Raw genomic sequence first — 19,337 nt, forward strand, 5'->3', positions numbered from 1 at the left:
CATATAGAATTAGGAACGCTTACGTCACACTGGTTAATATATCTCATCTCGTTTACTTAGTTATTGTGTTAAGACATTTATACTCTATACTAATAGATCTGACATGTACCTTTGCATTATGCAACATGGGTGTGATCCCACCAGTCACCCTCCCTCGATCTGACCTTCTCCCTCTTGGGCCATAGTTGTGATCTATTCTTCATATGAAAGTGTGAGTGATTGTAAATTGGTTTCATGATAGTACTGAGTACACTGGATATTTTTTCTTCCATTCTTGAGATACTTTACTAAGTAGGACATGTTCCAGCTCCATCCATGTAAACGTAAAAGAGGTAAAGTCTACAGCACAGATGGAATCTATGTGTCGTTAATAACAGGCTGGTGTGTAAGTGATGCTGGACCCATGACATGGAGAATTACAAAGCCATAGAAAAGAACAAGGGAGTCCTTTACGTATTGAAAGGGATTGTTCTCCAAGACACGTGGTCCACTATGAAAGTTTTGAGACAGACTATGTTAATGGGCCATTATTTCACTTCCTAGAAACACAGTGATGGCGTCCTTTCTGATTCACCAGTGCGAGTTTCAACTTGCTCAGCTTATTGCTGTTGCTGGGAGGGCTTCCTCTGTTTCCATCCAAGTGGATTTTACATTTTTGATTTTTGTGCATTTCAAAACTTTTGTAATAACCCACGTTATTATGGTTATATGTTACAGTTTGTGTTAAAATAAAAAAGGAGGGGGGTGGATGAAGGAAAAACTTATTTGTTGCATGTGTGTGGAATCTCTTAGAGAGGACAGTGATGTGTTCCCGCCGGGAGCGTGAGAAATAGGGTAGCAGGGAAGAGGACTTCTCGCAGTAAATCTTGTTTTCTCTTTTTTCATCCCTTAAAATTTTGAATCGAAAAAATTTTTTTGAATCGTGTGACTGTCCTAGTTATATAAGATATGAGCCACTGGGCGGCGCCTGTGGCTCAGTGAGTAGGGTGCCGGCCCCATATGCCAAGGGTGGCAGGTTCAAACTCAGCCCTGGCCAAACTGCAACAAAAAAATAGCTGGGCGTTGTGGCGGGCGCCTGTAGTCCCAGCTGCTCGGGAGGCTGAGGCAAGAGAATCGCGTAAGCCCAAGAGTTAGAGGTTGCTGTGAGCCGTGTGACGCCACGGCACTACCAAGGGCGGTACAGTGAGACTCTGTCTCTACAAAAAAAAAAAAAAAAAGATATGAGCCACCACTGAAAACAGATGTGGATACCAGAGGGGCACTAAGAGAGCGCGGGAACTCCACAGCGGGTAGCACCCACAGCTGCCTCCTGTCTCCCTCCCAGGGCTCCTTCTACAGTCTCGGTGTCCTCTGCTGCCCCCTGACCCAAAACGCCTGACTCCTCACACCACTTCCATCACCACCTACCTCTTCATGTCCCCCTGACCCCACAGAGATCCGGTTTTCAATCTTGTGCCTTCACCATAGCTCGTCCAGGACCTTCTCACAGCCCTGGGCGTTAGATGTATGTGATTCTTTTTTTGTGTGTGTGTGTGGTTTTTGGCCGGGGCTGGGTTTGAACCTGCTACCTCCGGCATATAGGACCGGTGCCCTACTCCTTGAGCCACAGGCGCCACCCAGATGTATGTGATTCTTAACTGGACCTTCTTTAAACTCACTCCTTCCTTTCTTCTCTGGCCTCACACTACTGAGGTTCTCTTTTCACACCTCACGCCTCCCTTCTTCATCCTGCCCCACAGACGTGCACATTTCCTGAAGCTCATCTCTCTGTTCTCTTCTCCATCATCCCAGATGGAGGGGGGGTCCCTCATTCTTAAGGCTTCTAGAACCACTTTTATGCCAAGACTACAACATCCTGAGTGGTGGGCCATCCTCTCCTCCAAACTGCAGCCCCAGGAAGAAATGTAGACTGGGCATGTCTACCTGGCTGTCTCACCCTGCCCTGGGCCTTCATGCGCCATGATAAACTTCAGACATCCACCTCACTGAGCTGGCTGTCCCCTGAACTTCTGGGCAAAAGCCAGTGGTTCCAGAAACCCTGGGAGTCATTCCTGCTTTCACTGCTCAGAGGTCAAAGTCTGATTTGTGGCTGACAGTTTTTCTCCACCTCCCCTCCACCCAGGCTCTGTGTCACAGCAAGTTTTCCTTGAAAATTTCTGTCATATGACTTCCTTCCTCTACATTTCCCCTTACCCACCTAAGCTCTGGATGGCACACAAGATTACTCAACAGTCTCTGAATCATCCTACCATTTAGTCAGTGGGCATTTCGTGTGGATAGATTATATATGAGGCACATGCCACATGCCATGGGGATAGTAAGATGACCGAGGTACGCAGACAGCTTTATACAAAGTCAGAGAACGGAAGGAACAAAACAAGAGATAAACAGCAATGCAAGTTCACAGGCGGGGGGAATCACTTCCAGAGAGAGGGCTCTGAGAAAAGTTTCATGCAGCAGAAATAACATTTTAACTGGAGAGACAGGATTAGCTGGATACAAACGAGAACAAAGGCAGCCACGAGGTCAGAAACATCAGGGCTTAAGCCAATCCCTACCATGCCCCTTAATACCCAGTGACGTGCAGCCATTTACTCATGCTCATGTTCCTCATCTAGGAAACAGAGGCAATAATGTCATTTTGCTCCTTGGCTTTTTGTTGGGATTAAATGGATGTGCGCGTTTGGGGTATGTTGTATTTTGAAAAATGCAGAAAAACTAAGAAAGAATGAGATATAAACTATAACAGAATGCAACGATGTAAACTAAAAGTCGATCACACGGTGGTCGCCACCGGTCAGGTTGTGACTACAAAGAAACAACAAAAGGGGATGTTTTGGGGTAAGGTTCTGTGTCCTGATATCCTGACTATGGTGACGGTGACACGAGTCTACCACTGCATTTGTGTGTTTTAACTGTCACCCAAAGGAAAAAAAAAAACCACATACTTTCATGAATATATATAAATAAAAAAGGAAAACGTTTAACACATTACAAAAGCTGGTCTGGGGAGGGAGAGAACAGGAATGGACAGAAAAGGAAAGAACGCAAATAAACACAAGACAGGGGCCTCGCACAGACCCACAAAGACAACGTGTCCTGAACCGGGGATGAGGGCCATCCTGTGCCCGAGGTCTCCTCCCACTGCCCCACCGAGGAGAACGGCCTAGAGGAGAGGAAGTAAAGGACAGTAACTAAAGGAGTGGGGAAGGGAGGAGGTGCCCGGGGGTAGAAAGTGAGGCAAGAAAGAGACAGACCTGAAAGATGAGGACATTATGATCTCCCTTATCAGTAAGTTCCGCGTACAGGTCACATACTCACATAATTTATCATTACAGCCATCCAACCAAGTCTGCCACATGACAGTGTCACATACATTTTGGCAAATGACTAAATCAAGGTAATAACAGGATTTCTGGCATTTGATAACTGGTTGCTGGGGCGTGGGAAAGGAGTGAGGGTCCCAGACCACTGGGCAATGGACAGCTGTGCTGCCCTTCCAGGGGCCCCCAGGAAAAGCAGACTTAGGGCGGGTGAAAAGCAGCACATCCAGCTTGGGTTACCACGAGCCTGGGGTCCCTGTGGAGCCTCTAAATGAAGGTGGGCGAACACCTCCTTTTGGGACCTCCCTAAACAGATACTGATGATAAAAGCTGTGCAGACAAGCTCTGCCCCCACCCTGAGGCAGTGGTGGGTAGGCAAGAAGCACCCTGGGTGTAGGGTGGCTCAAGTCTGTAATCCTAGCGCTCTGCAAGACAGAGGAGGGTGGATCCCTAAAGTTCAGGCGTCTGAGACCAGCTTGTGCAAGAGCAAGACCCTGTCTCTACTAAAAATAGAAAAACTAGCTGGGCACTGTGGCAGGAGCCTGTAATCGCACTATTTGGAAGGCACAGGCAAGAGCATGGCCTGAGCCCAAGAGATTGAGGTACTGTGAGCTAGGATGATGCCACGGCACTTAACCCAGGGCGACAGAGTGAGACTCTGTTTCAAAAAAAGAGTAGGGAGAAAAGGAGCCGTGACCTGAGAAACTGGCAGAAACCTTGGGGCATCGAGGGGATACTTCAAGATTAGTGTGGTCATAGTGTCACATGCTTCAAGGAAAAGGTTTCCAGCAAATGGGGTCATGTGGATGGAGTTCACTGGTAACCTTCCCCGGAGGAGAGGAGCCGAGAGAGCACAGGCGGATGCAGTGGGACTAGATGTAAAGAGGAAGGGAGAAGGTAGTCACCCAAGTCTAGGAATGTGCTCAAAAGGTCAAGGAAAAAGCCATCAAAGACGAAAGCCTGAAATTAGAGGACTGAGGAGGTAATTGATGATTGATGGAACTGTGAGTGGGTTGGGTTGTATAAGCTCCCTGGGCAGGAGGATTGCTTGAGTATGGCCGGTCTGGGTAACATAGCAAAAGCCTGTTTCTAAAAAAAAAATTTTTTTTAATTAATGCAAAGTTTCTTTTATTTCTTTAAAACTTAAGAGACCCAAAGAATTCAAGCAAGCCACAGAAGCCTTTGCATAAGGATATCACAGGCACAAGAAAAGTGATACCAAAATTCAGCTCCAGGGGCTGGCTAAGCTAATGTGGTAGGAAGACTTTTTTTTTTTTGAGACAGGGTTTCTCACTCTATTGCCTGGGCTAGGGCAATAGATATTAGTATTGTCACCAGAGCTCACTACAGCCCTGAACTCCTAGGCTCATGTGAGTCTCCTCTCTCGGCTTCCTGACTAGCTGAGACTACAGGTGCACACCACCACACCTGGAAAATTTTTCTATTTTTTGTAGAGACAGGGTCTCAATGTTACTTATGCAGGTCTTGAACTCCTGGCCTCAAGCAATCCTCCCACTTTTGCCTCCCACAGTGCTAAGATTATGCACCCAACCTGGCAACTTACTTTTGAAGGTAAGTTTTGTACTATGTACATGCATTTACATTGTTACAAAAATAATTTTTTATGAAATATAAATAGATCATTGACCCAGACAAGACTAATTTCAGTATGAGGTACAGCATATAGTATCGTGAACAGTACCTAATATATGGTATATACTACAGTCTGCTACTGTGTAATCTCTATACTATAGCGTACACCCAGTGTACAGAGCACACTATACACAGTACAGAGTACCGTATAGCATAGGGAAAGAAGCCAGATTGTATCAGGTTCTCTGAATGATTCAGAGACGAGAAAATGGAGAAATTAACTGCAGATATCTCTTTTAAGAAGCCTGTCTCAAAGGGGATGGGAAATACAGGATAACAGTCACTTGACAACATGTAAGTATCATTTTGTTTGGAAGAGAGTATTGTGAAATATCCATGCAAAAGAGCTAGCAGAAATTGGCTTAACAATGCAGCTGGTAAAGGAGATAACTAAGGAGGCCGCCCAAGATCTGAGCAGACAGGAGACTTTACAGTTTGGGAGTATAGAGATGGACATACCCTCACCAGAAATATGTCTTGTCCCAAATGTGGAGGCAGGGCTAGAGCGGAAGATGCTCTGGGGGGCCCTGATTCGTTTAAGTGAATCAGCAAAATTCCCTACTGCTCAGACACACTAATGGGTCCCGAAATGGGAAACAGACTACTTGATTGTGGCCAGTAAGACTGAAGCAGGCATTTGAAGGGGACTTCAAAAAAAGAGCTGCCGGGATGGAGCCTGTGGCTCAGTGAGTAGGGCGCCAGCCCCATATACCGAGGGTGGTAGGTTCAAATCCAGCCCAGGCTGAACTGCAACGAAAAAATAGCCGGGCGTTATGGCGGGCGCCTGTAATCCCAGCTGCTCGGGAGGCTGAGGCAGGAGAATCGTGGAGGCCCAAGAGCTAGAGGTTGCTGTGAGTCCTGTGACATCATGGCCCTCTACTGAAGGCCGTAAAGTGAGACTCTGTCTCTACAAAAAAAAAAAAGAGCTGCAGGAAGCCACTTCTCTCTCCTGCTGAAGGGGAATGAGGAAGTGTGCATTCGCAACTGCTGCTGGCGGCCATCCCAAAACCACAAGGGAAGTGCCCCAAGACGAAGCCAACAGCTGCACGAACAGCAGAGAGAGAAGCTCCCAGATCCTTGACGAGATCACTAAGCCACCAGATCAACCTGTCCTGAAGACTGCCTTCACCTGGACTGCGAGGAAAAAAAGTCCTTGCAACCCAGAATCCTCTCACGGATAAACATCCTTAAGAGGAACAAGATAAACTAGAGTCAGGAACTGAGGCGGAAGAAGCTGGATGGAATTTTCACCTTCTTCTCTGTAAAGTAAAAAGCGATCCCCATGCTAAGAGTGCGGCGGGAGCCATGAAGAGGCAGAGTTCAGGGGAACCCGCAGCTGGCTGTCTGGCACTGGGAAAGACAGCAGCCTGGGGCTACCCAGGGGACCTGACAGGCAGCGCTGAGCATCCAGATGGGAGTTTTGAGACACGTGCGGCTGCAAACAGCACAGGGCTGTGTTCCTGTTGGGCAACCTGTGGGTTTGGGGATGGACAGCACAGGTGAGAAAGAGTTAGGGGCAGTGACGCGGCAGCTGTTGCAGTGATGAACCCCAAGGTCCAGCTGCACTTGAGAGGGAGTGAATGTAGGAGGGGGCTGAGGGGTAAAATAATAATAATAATAATAATAATAAAAGGGATGAAGTAGACATCTCCTTGGATCAAAGACCTGGAATTGAGAGCACCAAAGAGACAATGCAGAGACAGGTCTTGACAAACAGAGCTAAGTATCCCCAAAATAAGACAAAGGCCCAGCACCCTCCACGCCCCATTGCCACCCCTAATTCACGACTGTTGTTTCAGGATTAGCTGTACTGGGTAAGTTTGAGTGAAGCTGGACAGACACAGATAAGAACTAGGAGGGGCCTTATTCTCCCTGTATCACCCAGAGCCACATGCACATCAGTAGTGTTTTCAAATTTTGTTCTGATGTTTCTTTTTTTGCTTTTTTGAGACAGAGTCTCACTGTGTCACTCTTGGTAGAGTGCTGTGGCGTCACAGCTCCCAGCAACCTCAAACTCTTGGGCTTAAGTGATTCTCTTGTCTCAGCCTCCCAAGTAGCTGGGACTACAGGTGCCCGCCACAATGCCTGGCTATTTTTTTTTGTTGTAGTTGTTTAGCTGGCCAGGGCCAGGTTTGAACCTGCCACCCTTGGAATATGTGGCTGGTACCATAGCCACTGTGCTACAGGCGCCGAGCCTGTTCTGATTTTTCTGAAAGGAAAACATTCCCTCGTTGCAAATGGAAAATGAGGGACACTGCAAGAAAAGCACACCTCAAGCTGGTCTTTGTAAAGAACTCACCTCTGCATTCATCTTGGTCTCTTCCTGCAGTGGCTGTGAAGACAAAAGCAGAGAGAGGTTCAGGACCTGCTCCAATCCCATGCGAATGCTCTCCTGTGCCCCTCCTCCCCCACGACTTCCTGTCTCACCAATCTCATCTTCCCCACTCCCTCACACCCTGTGCCCTCAGCAGGGGTGCTCAGGTCGGCATCTACCCTGAGGTTGGTGGTGGCTGACTTTGCTGGGACGTCTCACCAGCAATGTTTTTCTAGAGAAGGGCATTTTCAACCCCAAGGGTATTCCTCCAACTTCGGGGAGTAGTAGCTGCAAATGCGATCCCTTCATGGGAGTGATGCACTTCCCAGGGCAGACGCTAGGAGTGGACAGCCTTTCACCTGGCTTTCTCCTATGGGGAACATCAAAGCAATAAGAAAGCACACCTTTTTTTCCCTTCCTAACTGAGTTTTCAGAGTACTTCAATTTCTTATATTAAAAGAATGGTCCTTGGCTCAGCGCCTCTAGCACAGTGGTTATGGCATCAGTCACATACACTAAGGATGGTGGGTTCGAACCCGGCCCGGGGCCAACTAAACAACTGCAACAAAAAAATAGCTGTGCGTTGTGGCGGGCGCCTGTAGTCCCAGCTACTTGGGAGGCTGAGGCAAGAGAATCACTTAAGCCTAAGAATTTAAGCTTGCTGTGAGCTGTGATGCCACAGAACTCTACCGAGGGAGACATAGTGAGACTCTGTCTCAAAAAAAAAAAAAAAAAAAACCACACACAAATAAAAAAGAAAAAAGAATGGTCCAGCAGGCTGCTCTCAAAAAAACAAACAACAAAAAAAGAATGTCCAACAGGCTGCTCTCAAAAAAACAAACAACAAAAAAAGAATGTCCAACAGGCTGCTCTGGACCCTTACAAAGAAGGAAGGAGGGAGCAAACAGGAGAGCTAGAGTCAGAAGGAATGAGGGAAAAATGGAGGTGAGGGGAAATAGGAGAGGGAAGCAAAAGAAACAAAGAGACAGTCTGGTTTAACAGTGGTTCCACTCTTCAGTGTACTCCTGGGACTGCTTGTTGAAAATGCATCTTTCTGGCCAGGCATACCGGCTTAGGCCTATAGTCCCAGCTTCTCAGGAGGCTGAGGCAGGAGGATCACTTGAGCCCAGGAGTTTGAGGTTATGGTGAGCTATGATGACACCACTGCACTCTAGCCTGGGCAACAACGTGAGACCCTGACTCTTAAAAACAAACAAAAAAAACTAAACCCCACCCCTGCATATTTCTGGATTCCTTCTCCAGATTCTGATTCAGGAGATGGAGAGTGGGGGAGAGGCTACAAGCCTGCATTTTCAGCAGGCATCCAGGAGACTGTGTACAGATGTTCAGGAGCCCCACTTGGAGAAACACTATATTGAGAGTAGAACAGAGAGGCCCAGAGAGAGCAATCTTTTCATTCATTTTTCAGAGCTGCTAGAATTGTCACTGTATTTTAACTAGTATAACTGGGCAGCCAACGCAGGGCCAAAGGACAGGAGGGGCGATGAAAGAAGCACAAAGCTGCCTCACCAGCCCCTCCACTGGCGTGGGCTATCCAGGAAGCCAATGCAAGTGACTATTCCTCGTTCACAGAGGCCTCTGCAAGGGGAAGGATCCCGTTTTGCATTTGGTTTTATTCTTTTTGGTTAAGTACAGGGATGACAGCCATAAATAACAGGGAAATAATAACCCCCGGGGGAGCACCTGTGGCTCATTGGGTAGGGCGCTGGCCCCATATACCAAGGGTGGCGGGTTCAAACCTGGCCCCAACCAAACTACAACAAAAAATAGCCGGGCGTTCTGGTGGGCACCTATAGTCCCAGCTACTCGGGAGGCTGAGGCAAGATATCACCTAAGCCCAGGAGTTGGAGGTTGCTGTGATCTGTGATGTCACAGCACTCTACTGAGAGCAATAAAATAAGACTCTGTCTCTAAAAAAAAAAAATAATAATAATAACCCCCATGACAACCGCTACCACCACTTTGACTCTGGGCAACCCCAAGACTACCTTGGGGGACTCTGTGAGCTTTGTGGTGAAAATGATACTTTTTTCCCAGCAATTCCCCTCTTTTCTCCCTTCTTACTCCTCTTTCCTGAGTTGAGAGTAGGTCTCAGAATGCAACCTGGCCAGCACACAAATGCTGCCTTTCCTTTTGAAATTAGGAGACTTTTCTTATCTCCTGAAAAATCTGAAGAAGGGAACTTGCTAGAAGAAAAACTCTGAAAAACAGAATGTAACAAAGTGAGTAGACTTTCTTCTCGGATCCTGGGGAATCAGTATAGATGTGTTGCTCTTTTTTTTTTTTTTGCAACAGACACTCACTCTATTGCCTAGGCTAGAGTGCTGTGGCTTCAGCCTAGCTCACTGCAACCTCAGAATCCAAGTTCAAGTGATCCTCTTGCCTCAGCCTCACAAGTAACTGTGACTACAGGTGCCCACCACAATCTACTTTTAGTAGAGGCAGGGTCTCGCTCTTGCTCAGGCTGTTCTCAAACTCCTGAGCTCAAGGGATCTTCCTGCCTCGGCCTCCTAGAGTGCTAGGATTACAGGATTACATACACCTTGCAGGTGTGATGTCTTTTTATGCACAAAACATCTGAGAAGGCTAACTAAATCACTGAGAGTTAAGGTACAGGGGACAGGGGAAGTCAGAACTAAGTGGAGGAGGCCTGTGGGCATTGGGCTGGAGCACAGGCTCCCAGAAAACACGACTTGCTCATCCTGTCCTGGCTGCCTGGAAGTCTTGCAGAGATACCTGCCCCCCCAAACTCTGCTGTGCTTTTTGTTTATATATTTTAAGAACTTTAATTCAAGTCTCCCTCGGAGCCTATATGTGAGCGAGGAAATCTGATAACAAAATATAAAAATATGAGGAGGAAGGTAACAGATGTGAGCCTGTCTGTGTCAACTTACTTTACATTAACCCTGCCAACTTTGGCAAAAAAAAAAAAAAAAAAGCTGCTATTAATTCCATTTTACAGATAAAGTACCTGAAGCCCAGGGAAGGTAACAGCACTTAACCTCACAGCCGGGTGGCACTGCCCTGTAATTTCCAGACTTTCTGGTTCTAGAGTCAAATCCCAGGGAGCCAGGAAGCCTTGACAGCTCCCGTCTCACACTCACCCAGAGAGTATCTGTGATAAACAAGAGGCCTGACGTTTGGTTCTCTGTTAGTCCTGGAGTGTCCAAACAACCACAATCAGATTCCTCATCTGTAGGCTGAATGTTTGGACTTCATGTCTAAGGTCTGTTCCAGCTGAAGGATGCTCTCTGATTCCCAGAAAAAGAAATTCAGGCAACTCTTCACAACAGGTGGAATGATACTCAACGTCAGTTATGACTATAGAATGTAAAGTATGATTTCACCAAGATGCCCTATCAGATCGACAGATCCAAATGGTTGCCAGACTATGTTGGTCAATGTGGGTTGAGAAATAGAATCTCTGACATCACTGGGGGATGACAGGTGGGTATTATCTCCGTAGAAAGTAGTTTAGCAATATCTACTAAAATTCTCAACATACCCGATCTCTGATCTAACAATTCCTCTGCTTCCTGTTTCTGTCTCTAGCCACCAAACCACATTCCCCAAACCCTTTGTCCTTGTAGAAACATTACTACTGTTGGCTTTTCTTTCCTTTCTTTCTTCCTTCCTTCCCTCCCTTCCTACCTCCTTTTCTCCCTCCCTCCCTTTTCTCTCTCTCTTTTTTTTTTTTGAGACAGAGACTCACTCACTCTGTTGATGTGGATAGAGGGCCATGCTGTCATAGCTCACAGCAACCTCAAACGCTTGGGCTCCAGCCCTACTGTACCTCCCCCTGCCGGGCCCCGTCCCCTGGGCTCTGGTCCCCTCCCTGCCCCTTCAGACTAGAGGCAGTCTCCCCCTTTCCCTGGGTGCCTTGTCATTATTTGTTGGTTTCTCCGATCGTGCCCGCTCTCCTATCAAGAGTCCCCTCCAAACTTGCTTTCATTTTTTGTGTTTTTTTCCTGTTAGGATCCTAACTGATACATTTGCCTATCAAAATCTCACAGCAAATTAATAGCACAGCCAGGATTAAACAGCTTCCTTAGCTTACATTGTGCTTCTCTCTCTCTCTCTTTTTTTTTTTTTTCAGTTTTTGGTCGAGGCTGGGCTTGAACCCACAACCTGCAGCATATGGGGCCAGCGCCTACTCCTTGGAGACACAGGCGCTGCCTTTCTTTTTTTTTCTTTGTGCCTCTCTCTTTTGACTTCAGTATCCTCCCACCCCCAGCCCTGACATACAAATTGGGATTTGAAACTCCTTAGAGTACATCAGCAATAACAGTGATTTCCATCAGCCCTGTGCTGCTCACCAGTATTTCTGACTGGGGGAGCAGGGGAGTGTGCCACTGGCATCTGGGTAGAGGCCAGGGATGTTACAAAACATCCTATAATGCACAGGACACCACTCCCAGGCTCCAAACACACAGAAGAGTTATCTAGCCCAAAATGTCAAGGTGGAGAAACTCTGGATTACTCACCATGCAGAATAAACCTTCCTCCTCTTTCCTCCTGAACGGCCCTTTCAAGTACAATCATTGCCAGAGTATGGGGAATGATTAGGGAGAGGGTGACTTCAGGCGGGGCCAGCTACTGGCCTAAAAGGTCCAAGGGTAAAGGATAAAAGTGATCCTTGACCCCAGAGTGGACTTTCTTTCCATGGAGGGAGTTGGGTATTTTGGGACCTATCAAAGAAAATACAGAGGGTGCCAAAAAAAGTATACACATTTTAAGAAAGAAAAAACTTGTATTAACATTGTACTAGTCAACATATACTGATAACAAAAGATGAATACAAGTCATGTTTGAGTACTTACAGAAGTCAAATGTGACTTTAGTATTACAATTTTAATGGCTATGTGGGACAACATATCACTGAGTGGTGGAAATTTTCCTTATTTAGTTTCTTTTTGCTTATCTATATACTTCAAATTTTTCTATAAAGGTTAGTATAATTATTCAAAATTCTATAAGAATGGCTCGGCCCCTGTAGCTCAGCGGCTAGGGCCCCAGCTGCATGTACTAAGCTGGCAGGTTTAAATCCAGCCTGGGCCTGCCAAACAACAATGACAACTACAACCAAAAAATAGCCAGACATTGTGGTGGGTGCCTGTAGTCCCAACTACTTGGGAGGCTGAGGCAAAAGAATTGCTTAAGTCCAAGAGTTTGATGTTGCCGTGAGCTGTGACCCCATAGCACTCTACTGAGGGCAACATAGCAAGACTCTGTCTCAAAAAAAAAAAAAAAAATTCTATAAGAATGTTATAAATGAATGATGCAATATTGACTCCATCCCTCCTAACTCCAATTCTTTTTGTTGATGGAGACAGAATCTCTCTCTGTTGTGAAGCTAGAGGGCCATGGCATCAGCCTAGTTCACAGCAACATCAAACTCCTGGGCTCAAGTGTTCCTCCTGCTTCAGCCTCCCGAGTAGCTGGAACTATAGGTACCCACCACAATACCTAGCTAATTTTTCTATTTTTAGTAGACAGGGGTCTTGCTCTTACTCAGGTTGGTTTCCAATTTCTGAGCTCATAAGATCTGCCCACCTGTGCCTCCCAGTGTTATGATTACAAGTGTAAGCCATCACACTGACCCTAACTCCAATCCTGAACTCAGTGTATTTCAACCTTTTCAATCTCACTGCTAACTTGAACCTACAGTTAAACTTTCATGGCACACTTAAAATTATGTTGATTAAAAGAGTAAAAAAAAAAAAAGAATATACTTTATGAGCTTTGTACTTCTTTCAAAAATAATTTAACTAATGACCTTTAGAAATTTTTGAGGTACACCTAAGATCTTTTCATGGCACATGGGTGAAAATCACTGCCTTAACTACATAGACTTCCGGTTGACAATATTATCAAGGCGCTCTGATAATTCAGTCCATAGAAAATAATAATCCAAGACCATTAATATTTGGGGGATCAATATTAAATTAGAACTAGTCAATCAACACTTATGTACACACAGGGGAGAAAAACTAACTGGGAATCCAGTAGGTGGCCAGGGGAAGAAGGGTTTGTGTTAATTCACACCTAATGGGTATATGCATATATTCTGGGTGAAGGGCATACTTATAACATTGACCAGAAATGTACAAAATAAACTGTGTAACCAAAACATGTATACCCCTGTAATATTCTGAAACTTAAAAAAAAAAAAAACAGGGAATTGATGAATGAATCAAGTTACTAAGTACATTTTACTTTAAAATGACAAGAATCACATGACTAACCAAGGTTACCTTTCTAGAGACAAATTTGAGACTCAACTACAAAAACAATATGGACCTCTACCGTCCTATAAGAGAGCCACTAGACATATGTGGCTATTTAAATATAAATTAATTAAACACAGCACATTTCTGTCATCACAGAAGGTTCTATTGGACAGCACTGAAAAACTTTATTCTTTTTTACCCCTGGACTTATCTCCTGTGCTTACATTTTCTCTGCTCCCAATTCCTGGTTATATTTATTTGTTACTATTCTATGTGATTTTCTTGGGGCAAACTACCCTAATTCCTTTATGGAAAAATTCAGGGTATCAGTACTTTTGAAATCTCTGTGTATGTATAACCTTGTCCCTAGGAGCCCAACCTTAGTTTTTAACTGTAAGACAGAGCAGTTCACAGAGTTGCTCATTTGCTCACTGCCCAAAGGCTGAAGGACCATTCTCAAAAATGCAGCTTCCTTGTCCAAAATCACTATATTCTGTTGGGTTTTATTTTCCATAAATGAAAAATTATACAGTGTTCATAAATGAAAAGTTTCCAAACTGATATTTCTATGTGAAGCTTAAATGAAGGGCCAATTTATTGTAAGTTATTTATGTCTAATCTTCACAACCACCCTACCAAGTTAACCAATACTTAATTATTCCCACTTTTACGGAAGAGAAAATTGAGGCCCCCAAAGGTAAGTTAATGTGCCCAGGATCACACAGAGGTATATGATGGAAAACTTCTATCATATAATGTTAAATGAAAAAGCATCAGGGTCCAAAACTGAACGTAAGTATGATGACTCAAATCCTTTATCAGGACTTAATGTTATGAGCCATATTTTGAGCACTTCATTTACAGAGTGACCACAGAACATTAACTCCTGTAAGCAGTTTCCCGAGAGGAAAGCGCGGCGAGGAGGGGCTCCCGCGGCTTTCGGGCCACTCCGGGCGAGCTCGGGTTCCCACGCTGGGGATGCCCCGCTGCGCCGCGGCCGCCCGGGCTCCCCGGCCCCCGTACACTGAAGCGGCCCACTGTGTCCGCGCGAAAGTGGACACCACAGTCTTAAATACAATACAGATGTGATTGTATTGATTTGTTAAACCTGTCTTTTGTTCGTCTGAGAGCACGTCGCGATGCCCGGCCCGCGGGGCCTCCCGACCGCGTCCTCCCGGGCCGAGGCTGCGCTCGGGGCTCCGGTGGCCGCGGCCGGGGCAGCGGGCGGGCTGTGGGCCTCCCGCGGGCGTCGGTGTTCGAGCTCCCGCCCCGCGCCGTGTGAGGGCCGCGCGCCCCCGGCCCCCGCGCGCCTTACCTGCCGCCCGCCAGCTCTCGCGCAGCTCCGGGCGCCGCCGGCTCTGCCGACCCAGGCGGGATCCCGGATCCGATTGGCTGCCCGGCCCGGGCGGGGGCCCTTGGGCGAGAGGGGAGAGGGCGAGAGGAGGAGAACCGGGGAGTCCTGGCCTCTGCGTCCTGGGCCGGCGCCCGGGGCTGTGAGCGACCCGCGGGGTCGGGCAGCAGCCGCGCCCCGTCCTGCTCTCCGCACCCCGCTTGGCGGCGGGGAGGGTGGTGGGTGTTCGCGGGCCGCAGGGGAGGAGTCCCCGGGACCCTGCGCCGCGGCCTGTGGAAGCGGCCCGGCCCTCGCGCTGTGCCTGGCCCTGCGCAGGGGGCGTCGCCGCCCTCTCCTCCGACCCCCACCCTCACGTGCAACCAGCCGGGTCACTTTGGATTAGTGGCCCCGGTGGGTGTCGAAGCTTATTTTTGTCCTTTGTTTAAACGTGAATCGATTCTGGGAGGCCAGTGTGGGGTGGCTAGGACATGAGCACTTTACTGGGGCACTGCCTGGTCTTGTATTCACCTGGGAAAGGCCTTGTGGGGACCCTGATGGGGAGAGGTCCGGAGCCGCTAGTCGGAGAGGCTCGGGAGAAATGGAAGAAACCAGGGAGAGAGATCCTTCAGCTGAGGAATGAGATTTCTTTGATCCTGAAGGCAAGGTCCTGACTGGTGGAGTTGATGAGCATTTCTCTCGTCCTTTATTCCATGACCTGACAAGCCTGTGAGGTTTTATTGGGTGCAGAGAGAAGGCTTGGCTTTACAGTTTTGTTCCTGGGGTGGACCTGTCTCCTGAAGTCCATACTTCACTTTTCAGCCACCTAGGTGATTATCTCCTCTTGGATATCTAAAACACGTCAGTCTTACCATTTCTAAACCTATGCCCGAATCTTACCCCCAGCTTTCCCCACAGAATCATCATCTCAGTGGCAACTCTGTGCTTCTGGTTGTTCAGGCCAAAAACCTTGCTCTTATCCTGGACTCATCTTTCTATCCCATCCCACCTCCAGAGCTCAGGAAATTCTGTTGGTTAGACCTTCCTAGCATAGGCAGAGACTGACCACTTCTCTCCAAATCTCCACCATCTCCCACCTGGTCATGACAATGGCCTTCTCCCCCATCTCTCTGCAGTCTGTCTCCATGCAGCAGCCAGAGTGACCTTAAATGACAGCCGGATCAAACCCCTCACAAAATCTTCCCAGTGGTTTTCCATTTAACTCAGGGTGAAAGCTGAACCCTACATAATCTGGTCCTATTTCACCCTGCAACCCCATCTACTACCACCTTGCCCCTGGTTCATTCACTATAGTCACTCTGCCTCCTTGCCATTCAGGGCCATCTATTTCTTCTTGATCTATTTCTTCCCATAGCACTTGTCACCTCTTTTATTTATTTTTTAGCTTATTGTTTATTATCTGTCTCTTCCATGCACTCACCCCTGCTTCTGCCTCTTGGGCCATGATATCGACTTTTTTGAAAAAATAACTGCCACCAGAGAGAGAGGTTACATAAACCGAAATCTGGGGTCTAAATGTGTGATCACTTTTTTTTTTTTTTTTTTGAGACAGAGTCTCACTCTGTCACCCTTGGTAGAGTGCTGTTGCATCACAGCTCACAGCAACCTCCAAGTCTTGGGCTTAAGATATTCTCTTGCCTCCCAAGTAGCTGGGACTACAGGTGTCTGCTGCAATGCCTGGCTTTTTTTTTGTTGTTGTTATTGTTGTTGCAGTTGTCATTGTTGTTTAGCTGACCTGGGCTGGGTTCGAACCTGCCACCCTCAAGGTATGTGGCTGGCACTGTAATCACTGTGCTACGGGCACCAAGCCTAAATGTGTGATTGCTTTAAATGAACCTCAAGGGACAGGGATGATTTCCCTAAAGGAAATGCTGAGTTCTGTTCCTAGGAGTGCTGGTGAGACAAAAACCACAGAAGTGCCTTTGTTGAGTCAGACTAGCATACCCAGCAGAGCTGCAGGAAAGCCTGTGAGGGGCCCTACATGATGCCCCAACTCTTAATGATGTGTTATGAATGTGTTAGTTTATTGTAATCCTTATGAGTGTGGTGAATATGGGAAAACTTTCCGCCACAAAACCACATGTGTCCAGGACCAGCGAATCCATACTGGAGAAAGACCTTATGAATGCAGTGAATGTGGAAAAACCTTCAGTTGAAAAAGATAACTTTACTCAGCACAAGAGAGTTCACACTGGAGAAATGCCTTATAAGTGCAGTGAGTGTGGGAAATACTTCAGCCATCACTCCAACCTAATTGTACACCAGAGAGTTCACAATGGAGCAAGGCCTTACAAGTGCAATGATTGTGGGAAGGTCTTCAGATACAAATCCACACTCGTTCAGCATGAGAGCATTCACACTGGAGAAAATCCTTATGATTGTGGTGATTGTGGGAAATCCTTTGGCCACAAATACACACTTACTAAACACCAGAGAATTCACACGAAACAAAGCCTTTTGAGTGTACTGAGTGTGGGAAATTCTTTAGTCAAAGTTCTGACTTTATTGCACACCAGAGGGTTGGTACTGGTGATAGGCCTTTTGTGTGCAGCAAATGTGGGAAAGACTTCATAAGAAACTCCCACCTTGTTCGGCACCAGAGTTCACACTGGAGAAAGGCCGTATGAGTGCAGTAAATGCTTAAGCTCCTACCTCAATCAGCACCAGAAAGTTCACACTGTTGGCAGGCTTTAGGAATGCTTTCAGTACAACAAGATTCATCAGTCAGAAGTTGAACCTCAGATATCTGAACATTCACAGGAGGGAAATATCTTATGAGTGCTAGGTACATCAGAAGCTTCCAGAGAATGTGTTGTACTTTCTGACCTGCTCAGGTTTCTTGCTAGAGTTATGTCACTGTCAGTGTTTACAGGTGAAACCATCTTAACTCTTAGCAGTTTGGTCACCCTGATATCTTTATAGAAGGCAAGACTTTGTACTCTCTCCAGTTCCCTAGAGAGAATCATGAGACACTTGAGTTTACTGCGGGTCTTCGTGCCTGCCTCTGTCTGGTGTAATTGTGCACATAACCCATCTTGAGCCAAGAGGACTTGAGCTATATTGTGCTAGTAGCTTACAGAGGGTTACTTTCTTCATGGACTTTATTGGCCGTAATACTTGGGATGGATTTTTCCAGTCTCCACGTCACCCGGCCTGAGAAAATACTTGCCTCTTATTGCTCTGTTTGTGATTATAAAGGCCTTATAGTTTAAGCTAAAAAAAAAAAAAAAGTATATATATATATATTACATTGAGTTCTTAGGTTCCAGCATTTGAATTGGGTTGGTGGGCATACCAACATTCATACCATAGCATTTATGTACATCTCCACAGTTGCTACTGTAATAGCAACTGTTCCGCTGGGTTCTATTTACTTTCTCTTGGTATCCAGAACCCTTTCAGAATTTCTGTTATTCACAGAATCAACAAGCTGCTTATTAATTCATTTTGTTCTATTGCAGAAAGTTTGCTAATGAGAGACAATTTCCCCCTCCATTTTTTTCCATTGAAATATCAAGACTTTTTCAATTTTAAGATTTAAAGATGCTGACTCCTACATCTCGTCTTTTATCAGAAATGCAGAATTACTGCATTACTGATTAAAGATTTGGGAAATGTCTACTTAGTCTATTCAGTTTTATATCTTCCTATGCCTTTCCCAATACAAAGCTTCCCGTAGCCTTAGCCCCACCTATGATCAGATCATTTTAGATCAGATCAAAATATATTGGCTCCAGGCTCCAGCTCCCTTCATCTAAGGACATAAGACATGTAAGTGCAATTTTAAGGCTTTATACATCACTGGGTAGAACTGGTCCCATGGTGCCATCCATGTGCAGGATAGGCTGGGAAATATGGGAAAGGGAATGTTTTGTGGTCCTTGCTGTCTCTGGCACCTAAGAGTATGATGGAGTCCATCATTCTACAAATATTTCTTGAGCACATATGTGAGCACTGGCACAAGGCAGTGCGAAAACATGTTAAAAGGACAATGCTGGACGTCAATATCTTGAATAAAGTATAGTTTTGGAAGCATCCCCGGTCAAAGCAAGAGAGTGCAGTGTCCAGTGTGCATTGCCTGTTTATGAACCCTCTGAGATGCCACCAGGGAAAGGAACACTCAGTAAGGTCCTGCATGTGTAGGTAGGAGTGATAAGCCAGGAAAGAAAAGGAGAATAAATGCAAATGTGACACAGGTGAGAGAGGCTTGAAAACACCACAAAAATATCCATTTATTCTAATATTTTGAATGTGGAGAAAACACAGCAGGGGAAAGATTACCATATTTTCCATTATAGCAGGAAAACGCCACCCCTGACAGAGATACATCTGGATTTCCTTTAAGATTTGAGAGGACTTGGGTTGGGTGTGGTGGGTCATACCTGTAATTCTTACACTCTGGGAGGCTGAAGTGGGAGGATTGCTTGAGGCTAGCTATTTGAGACCAG

The 19,337-nt window shown here is 46.3% G+C and overlaps 1 protein-coding gene across 6 annotated transcripts in view; it reads right to left on the reverse strand.

The window, feature by feature from the left end:
* Positions 1 to 15,178, reverse strand: part of BLVRA (biliverdin reductase A) — a 44,812-nt gene extending 29,634 nt beyond the window's left edge. For 2 of the 6 annotated variants that reach the window (XM_053553435.1, XM_053553431.1), the window contains exons 1-2: positions 14,857 to 15,178; positions 7,276 to 7,308 (exon numbers count right to left, since the gene is read on the reverse strand). In XM_053553435.1, coding sequence (XP_053409410.1) covers positions 7,276 to 7,283 — 8 coding nt within the window. In that variant the 5' untranslated portion in view covers positions 7,284 to 7,308; positions 14,857 to 15,178. Of the gene's footprint in view, positions 1 to 7,275; positions 7,309 to 7,469; positions 8,019 to 10,415; positions 11,515 to 11,795; positions 11,819 to 14,649; positions 14,691 to 14,856 lie in introns of those variants that run through there. The other 4 variants (XM_053553434.1, XM_053553430.1, XM_053553433.1 and 1 more) reach the window with 4 other exon arrangements.
* Between the last annotated feature and the right edge of the window lie 4,159 nt (positions 15,179 to 19,337).

Source organism: Nycticebus coucang, chromosome 11 (assembly GCF_027406575.1).
Source record: "Nycticebus coucang isolate mNycCou1 chromosome 11, mNycCou1.pri, whole genome shotgun sequence".
Taxonomy (NCBI): Eukaryota; Metazoa; Chordata; class Mammalia; order Primates; family Lorisidae; genus Nycticebus; species Nycticebus coucang.